The sequence below is a fragment of the Cucurbita moschata genome, unplaced genomic scaffold (assembly GCF_002738365.1).
Source record: "Cucurbita moschata cultivar Rifu unplaced genomic scaffold, Cmos_1.0 Cmo_Scf00004, whole genome shotgun sequence".
Taxonomy (NCBI): Eukaryota; Viridiplantae; Streptophyta; class Magnoliopsida; order Cucurbitales; family Cucurbitaceae; genus Cucurbita; species Cucurbita moschata.
In genome coordinates this window covers 1,635,170-1,643,908 of record NW_019268520.1, presented here as the reverse complement: position 1 = coordinate 1,643,908, position 8,739 = coordinate 1,635,170, and the positions used below count along the sequence as shown (strand labels likewise).

Genomic DNA, 8,739 nt, shown 5'->3' with positions numbered 1-8,739 from the left:
AGAATTCCAGCTCGTTAAATCATTTTTCTAGCTCTCTATTTGGTCAAGTCTTCAAAATGACAAAATTATTGAATCGCGTACAAAACTTACTCTCACTCGTACAAATCAAATGACAAACCCTCACAAGTAGAAGTGGATCAAATCACATACGGTTTCCTATGAAATATTAATATTCTCAATTAATAGATTTATAAAGAGATGTTTCATATCAACAGTGCTATCATAATAAGACACTCAATCTTATTCATATACCGTAAATCTATTAAGTTATTTCTTATCGGATTCTCTTGTAACTCAATTAATACGATTCAAGATTACATAAATACCCTTGAATGGTAACTAAAATAATTAAAATTATTACTGAAATTACTTTTATTTAAACTTCAAATCTAACAAATAAAAACAAATTATTTAATTATTAATTGCCCTTTTAAGCAAGAAAATTTGAGAATATTTATGAATTTATTCCATTTGATTTGATTTAAAATTATTGGACCAAATTCAATAAAATAAAATAAATAAATAAATAACACTTTAATACATATTTATCTTTATTTTATTTTTATATTGGTGACATTGATTTATTTGCTTTTTTGCCCCCTCCCCCTCTTTTTATTGCCTTAAAAGCCCCTACCCCTCAAATACTTTTCTAAAAAGTCCTCGAAACAATGGTGGGAAAATAAATTTTCACAAACTTCAAGGAGGGAAACTTAAAAACAAGAATAAAACAATGTTTTGTTTTTTTTAAAAGATATTTCGTGGAACGCACATAGATATTGTCTTTTTTAATCCGTTAATATTGTTGTCAAGGTTACCATTTTAAAACACATCTAATAGGAAAAAGTTTTCATACTTTTATAAGAAATATTTTGTTTCCCTCTCCAACTGATGTGGGATCTCACGACTCGTACAATCTACCCTCTTAGAGACTTAGCGTCCTCGCAAACGCGTCTTAGAGAGGTTTCCATACTTTTATAAGAAATGTTTCGTCCTCCTCTCCAACCAACATGGAATCTCACAATCCATTGGGATTTCACAACCCACCCACTTAGAGGCTCAGAGTTCTCGCTATCACACTGTTCGATGTCTGGCTCTGATACCATTTGTAACAGTTCAAGCCCACCGCTAATAGATATTACCTGTTACATATCATTATCAGTCTCACAATTTTAAAATGGGTCTATTAGGGGGAAGTTTCCACACCCTTATAAGAATTGTTTCGTTCCTCTCTCAAATTGATGTAGCATCTCACAATCCAACCCCTCAAGGGTTTTGTGTCTTTGCTAGCACACCGTTCAATATTTGGTTCTAATACCATTTATAACAGCTCAATCCACTGTTAGTAAATATTGTCAATTTTGGCTCGTTACGTATCGTCGTTAGCCTCCCGGTCTTAAAACGTGTCTACTAGAGAAAAGTTTCCACACTGTTATAAATAATGTTTCGTTCCTCTCTCCAACAAAGGTGAGATGTTACATTAAATCAGTTGAACTATGCTTCGGTTAAAAAGAAAGCAAGAAAAAAAAAGAAAAAGAAAAAACTTATATTATATAAAACCGTAAATATGTGACAAAATCTCTCATATCATTTAATTTTAAATACTCCTTGAAAAAAGATAAAAATAATGAAATAATTGATTGATAAAAATACATAATTAATTAACTTAATCTAATTTTATAGCTCAAATAATTCATGCAAGTGGTTTATATAAAAATAATTTTTTTCATTCAAACCTTGAACCTTACCTATGTGATTTGTCCTTATTCCATAATTAATATGCTCTATACAATATATATATATATATATATATAATGATGGGAAAAAGGGCAATAAATAAATAAATAAAGGAATAAATTAAAGAGGATTTTATTGGAAATCTTACTCCACAAGGCATCAGAAAAACAATTAATTAATTAATTAATTTTAATAAAGGACAACAAAAAATAGGATAAAATAATGGAAAAGACACCAATTCAAACACGACCATCCATATCTTATGCTTTAATTCTAATGGGAAAATATTGATTGAGAGGTATTTTCCATGCTTAAAAAGTTTGGGATAAAATCCAAATTAAAACAAATATATATATATATTTAAAATAATAAAAATAAAAAGATTTCTTAAAAGATTTGATAGATTTATTTTTGCAAAGATTCCATTATGTCACATATCAATAATAAAATTTTATTATGATAAGAAGTGAATATATCAATTGGATGATGTTTGAAGAATGTGTTCTATTCTTTTTTTATTTTCATAAATTGAATAATATGTATTTAATATATATATATATATATATATATATTTCTAACTTAATGTTTGAATCCATGATCGTTTAAGAATATAATTTTGGCTAAATTAATAAAAATACTGTTGATTTAATAATTTATTTTAAAAATATTCTTTGATTTTTAAAATTTTTAAGAACACCCTCCAACTTTAAAAAAAAAATTGAAAAAGGCCCTTGACCTATTGGAAAAGAGTTTTTGATGGAAATTATTAATGTTTTATTTTAAAAAACACCCTTTAGTATTTCGAAAATACATTTATATCCTTAAAATTAAAAAAAAGATTAAAATTTTTACGGTAATTTTATAAATTTATTATTTTTTTATTAAAAAAGTCAAAGAATATTAATAAAACTTTTAGAAGTTCAAAAATATTTTTTTAAATATTTCTTTAAGGTTAAGTGATATTTTTGAAATAAATATTAAAAATTTATCGCAAAACTATTTTCAAATTTTGTTCGATATTATTGAAATTTTTAAAAGTTGGAAATTATTTTAAAATAGAGTGAGAAATTTATAGATATTTTTATTAATTTAGCCGTAAAATGTGGGTTTTTTAATTATATGTTTTAATAATATTTAAAAAAATATATTGCCATTATAGTATTATAAATTTTAAAAACCCCATATAAAAGTGATAAATTTTAATTAAAAAATGAACTTTTTTTAATGTGTATTAATAAATTAAAAGCAAGTATCCTAATATTAACAATAAAATATATATACACAAAGTTTTCTGAATAAAAGAAGTCAATTTAAATATATTTTAATAGTTAAGATATATATTACTTAAGTATTAATACTTTTATAAAATCATTCAATTAGTAAATATGTATTTTTAGTGGGGCAAAATTCAAATTTCCCAAGTGACTTTTATTTTAATTTTGAACTTTTACTCGTTGGGCTAATAATAATAATAATATTATTATTATTATTATTATTATTATTATTATCTTAGAGGGATGTTCATGTTGTTCCATTTTGATTAATATTTTTGTTTTTAAAATTCATATTATATATTTTAAAAAAACTAAAAAATCCCATCCAAATTATAAGAGGTGGATTCTTTTAATCACATATTTAAAAATTATTTTAGAAAATATGTAATTATTTTAATTCAATTTTAATAATAATTCAATAGTTAAAGACATTTCTGTCCCTCTTAAAATAATTGTAAGTTTGAAAAAGACAGTAAAGACTTAAATTGTTTAAATGCTATTAATAAATTACTTAAATTGTTTTTAATTGCTTTAATGCCATTATTATAATATTTCATTCAACGTAACACTAGAAACACAACTTAAATATTATTATTATCATTATTTTTTTTTTGTGAAAAACCATAAATTTAATAATAAAAAAATAATCCTTTTAATTTATTTTAAAAATTGCATTTTCTTTAAATCTACCCATCTACTAAATTTAAATTAAATGGTCGGAGTCTAGGCCAATTCTGACTATTCAAACTAAATCATAAAGGATGAGCTAACTTAGTTAGATAACTGAAAATTCGTCGTTTTGCAGATTTGCATTTTTTCTTGTTAGGTCAACCCGACCAACCCAAAAATAGAATTACAACCCCAATCTTATTTTTAAAGATTATTATAAAAATTAAGAATATTTGACGTTTGTCAGTGATATTGATAATGAGTTGTAATTTATGAAGGTTTGATATTTGAGTTTTACGACATTTTAGTTATTAATGTAACAGGTATTATGGATAAATATGATTTTTTTAAATAATTAAAAAAAAAATAACTTGACAATCCACCGAACCCGAAAAAAGGTTGGATTTAATCAACTACATTCGAGTTATTCGGGTCACCAACTTAAGTTACACTAATTTTAAGACGACTATAAAAACCTAGTATTTTTTAAAAAATAGTGAAATTGACGATAAAAGAGGGAAATTTAAGAAAATTAAAAGAATTATGGGCCAAAAACGAAAAACGAGAAAAATCGATTTGGGGTGAAATATTGATTAAGAAAAGACACAAGGACTTTGTTGCAAAGAATTCCTAGTGACCTTTTATTTTCTTCGCATATTATTCTTTTAAAATTTTATTTTGTCTGAAAGAGACTTTCCCCTTTTTCTTTTATTATAAAACTGAAAATTCGGAGCCTCTGTGCTGTGCGACTTTTCACCTCCTCGATTTGACCCCACATTTAACTAAAATTGGACAAATGGCCACATTTCATTGGCGGACTCCAAACCCCTGCTTCCATTCCACTTAATGATCCTCCTTTAATTCCGCTCCACTGTCCACCTCCTCAGCCAGTCAACACCTCGTCCTTCACTACCACTAAGCCCCACCCTACTTCCCCTGGCCAAGCCGGTCATCCCGCTCTCAAAAGTTTGCTACTTAATTTGCATTTCATTTCGTGTGAATTTCAATGTCATTTCCCCTCATTTCCTTACAACTCCCAACATTAAATTTAAATTCCCCCAAAACTTTCCAATCCGCATTTCATTTCAATTTCAGACGTTAATTTCTTCTTCTTCTTCTTCGTCTTCCTCATCTCCCCCCTTCTCTCTCTCTCTCTCTGAAAACTCTCTCTTCTCCTTCTTTATTTCCTTCACCGGCGCCGGAGATGATGTCTTTTAGCTTCATCTTTCCGATCTTCTTCTTTTCCTTCAGTGAAGTGGCTCTTTCTTCCTCCGTTTTCTCCTCCGATCGATGAGTGCCACTTTCGAAGCCCGCTTTCTTCTCTCTCTTAGATCTCTGCCTGGTTTTCTTCTGCTGCTATAGATAACTGTGAGTTTTTGTTTTGTAGTTCGGATTGAGCTTGAAGCTTAACATTTTGGAAAAAATATTCTTTTTATTAATTTTATATTTCGTTCGGATGGGGGATGCAAGGGTTTCAATTGGAGTTTAGTACGTGTGAAGTTTTAATTAAGTTTTATTGTTGTTGTGTTGTGAGGATCGTGATATTACAGTTGACGTTTGTTGATACTGATCTGCTTTTATCAGCTTCGTTTTCTCTTGAGCGACCTGCTTTGTTAATTTTGAGTTTTCTCTTTTGGATTTTGATTCTAATGTTTCTCTTCTGTTTACCTTTGTCTGGATATATATATATATATATTTTAATATTTATGTGTTCTGTTTGTTTAATTTCTGTGATCGTTGATTTTCTAGGAGTTGAGGGAAGTTGGGAGATGTTTTTTTGGTGATTTTTGCGAAGAAATTTTTATAATATTAAGATGAAACAGATTGCTTTTAGTTGAAACTCTTAAGCTTCAGATCGAAACCTTCATCTTAGTAGTATCGTTTTTAATTCCGGTGATAATCGCTTAGCATATAGTACTAAAATATAGAATCATGAGTCAAGTATCAGTACAGCTTTCCTCGAGTGTGGTCGCCTGCTGTTCACCTATTATATGGGTTTGTTATTCGTCTTAAGCTCCTGTGGGTACCAGTTTTCAACTCTTGGTTGGTCCTTATCATTACACAAATGGAAAGTACTCTTGGGTGGAGTGAGTTTCTGTTTTCTGATGTATTTGAGATTGTCTCGGTGGATATTTGTTATTCATAGGCCTGTTATGATTTGTTGCTTTTTGATGAAAGAGTTTTGCAATCCTGTTCGCTGATTATCCTAAACTAATTTATTGTAGAAGCTTTTTATTTGCTTATTCTGGTGAGCTTTTGAACATATTCTTTTCGTATTTGTATTTAATTCCCTTAACCTTCTGATTTTGTTGATGTAATATGAGGCATAAATGCACAGTTTTTTTTCTTTGATTGCAGATATTTGAGTATGTGTGGTGGTCCAGAAAAATCCAATTCTGCATCTACTACTTCGGCAAGATTATCTAACCCCAAAGACATGAATCATTTAACTGTTGATTGTGAGGATTCTTTTTATAGTTTACTGGAGCTTGCTTCTGACAACGATGCAGAAGGCTTCAAGAGTATGATGGAGTCTAATTTGTTCTCTCTTAACAAGTCTGGACTCTGGTATGTTCGTCAAAAAGGTTCAAAACAAGTTGTTAATGAGCACAGAACACCCCTGATGGTTGCTGCCACATATGGTTGTGTTGATGTTCTGAAGCTTATACTATCATATCCTGAGGTTGATGTTAATCTCTCATCTGGCACAGACAAGAGCACTGCTCTCCACTGTGCTACTTCCAGTGGTTCTGTGAATGCTGTTGATATTGTCGATTTGCTATTATCTGCTGGTGCTGACCCGAAAACCAAGGATGTTAATGGCGACTGCCCTGTGGATGTCATTTTCGTTCACCCAAAATTGCAGAAGCAGAACACAAGGTTCAGGCTAGAGGAGCTTCTCAATAATCATTCAAGTGGATCTTTGGATGTATCCTGTTTACATTTGTCAATCAAAACGCCTGATTCAGATTCACCGCTACTTTCCTCGTCGTTGGAGGATGAGTTTCGATCTACACCCAAGTCTATTTCCTCTCCCAAATTTACTGACGGGTTTGCAAACTCTACAAAGGAGAAAAAAGAATATCCAATTGACCCATCACTTCCTGACATCAAGAACAGCATATATGCAACTGATGAGTTTCGTATGTTCTCTTTCAAGGTGAGACCTTGTTCTCGGGCGTATTCTCATGATTGGACCGAGTGTCCTTTTGTCCACCCAGGGGAGAATGCCCGCAGAAGAGACCCAAGGAAGTTTCATTACAGCTGTGTTCCTTGCCCTGACTTTAGAAAGGGGGCTTGCAGGCATGGGGATATGTGTGAATATGCACATGGCGTATTCGAGTGTTGGCTTCACCCAGCACAGTATCGAACTCGCCTTTGCAAGGATGGCACCAGTTGCAATAGGAGGGTCTGCTTCTTTGCTCACACTAACGAAGAACTAAGGCCATTGTATGTGTCCACTGGATCTGCTGTCCCGTCCCCACGATCAATTGGATCTGCTCCAACTGTAATGGATATGGCTACTGCATTGGGTCTTCTGCCTGGTTCCCCTTCATCAGTGTCAGCTTTATCTCCATCTCCATTTACTCAGACCATGTCTCCCTCTTCTAATGGTGTTTGTCACTCTTCTGTGAACTGGCAGCAACCAAATGTACCGACTCTTCATTTACCAGGAAGTAACCTTCAATCCAGCCGATTGAGGTCGTCTCTGAATGCCAGGGATATGCCTCTGGAAGATTTGAACGTCCTGCCTGACTTCAACAGCCAGCCACGGATTTTGAATGATTTGAACTGTTTCTCTCAACCTTGTCCGACTCCTGTGTCTGTGAGCCGATCTGGCTGGACCCAAACTCTAACTCCTAACAATCTTGAAGAATTATTTTCTTCTGAGATCTCTTCGTCTCCTAGATTCTCCGATCCAGCTGCCAATGTCTTTTCCCCTACGCGCAAATCAACAATGCTAAACCAATTCCAGCAGCAGCAGCAGAACATGTTATCACCTATCAATACAAGCATTATGTCCCCTAAGAATGTTGATCATCATTTGTTGCAGGCCTCTTATGGAGTTTCATCCCCGGGAAGGATGTCGCCAAGAAACACCGAGCCACATTCCCCTATGGGATCTAGGTTCTCCGCCTTCGTACAGCGTGAAAAGCATAATCTGCGCACTCTCAGTTCAAGGGAGCTTGGATCTAATGTCCCAAGCTCATTGATCGGATCTCCTATCAATTCTTTGCCTAAATGGGGGTCCCCCAAAGGAAAGGTGGATTGGTCGGTTGGTAAGAATGAACTGGGTCAACAAATGCGAAGGTCATCTTCTTTTGAAATGGGAAATAACGGGGAGGAGCCTGACTTATCATGGGTTCAAACCCTTGTGAAGGAATCCCCACCTGAGATGCTTAAAGAGAAGCTGGCAGTGCCTGGGAGGGGCGGTGCAGCATCCGGTGAGGGTCTAACTACTACTAAACCACAATTAGAATCCACTGATCATTCTGTGATTGGAGCTTGGCTTGAGCAGATGCAGCTTGATCAGCTTGTAGTGTAGCAAGTACAACAACAACAACAACATAAAATTCTTTCTGGGTAAGGTAAGGTAAGGTAAAGGTAAGGTGAAGCTGAAGATGATGATGGTGGAGGGAGGAAGGGTTGGAAGAAGGGGTCAGATTGATTGATTGATTACTCTATTCCTAAAAGGATCATTCAATTACTTACCATTCATTATTTTACATCAGTCAGCGAGTCAGTCAGTGAAGTCTCTGGGCCAAAATATTAAGAAAACTCGTCCAGGTTCTATTATATTTCTCTATCCATTTTCTGCAATTTCATTTCCAATTCCAACAAAGGCTTCTTGATTCAAAAGCTGTAGAAACCAAGAGCTTTTTTCTTTTGTTCTTTTTTTTCCATCTATTTAAATTTTTTCCATCCATATATGAAACAAAAAGAAGAGGGGGAGGGGAGGATATGTACTGCCAAAGATTGTTCAATATGTTGAGAGCTTCCTCTTATTATATATATTGATGTAAAACTTTGAATCTGAAGTTATTTTTTCTTTTGTTCTTGT

General features: G+C 32.7%; 1 protein-coding gene across 1 annotated transcript; it reads left to right on the top strand.

Annotated features, from left to right (window-relative positions):
• The first annotated feature begins 4,762 nt into the window (after positions 1-4,762).
• LOC111441478 (zinc finger CCCH domain-containing protein 30-like) lies at positions 4,763-8,739 on the top strand. Its single transcript, XM_023078493.1, has 2 exons — positions 4,763-5,045; positions 6,036-8,739. Exon 2 carries the CDS (start codon positions 6,046-6,048, stop codon positions 8,221-8,223), a length of 2,178 nt encoding a protein of 725 aa, XP_022934261.1. The 5' UTR covers positions 4,763-5,045; positions 6,036-6,045; the 3' UTR covers positions 8,224-8,739.

Excerpts from the sequence above, each read along its gene's own strand:
- LOC111441478 (XM_023078493.1), top strand. The coding sequence starts at position 6,046 with ATGTGTGGTGGTCCAGAAAAATCCAATTCTGCATCTACTACTTCGGCA.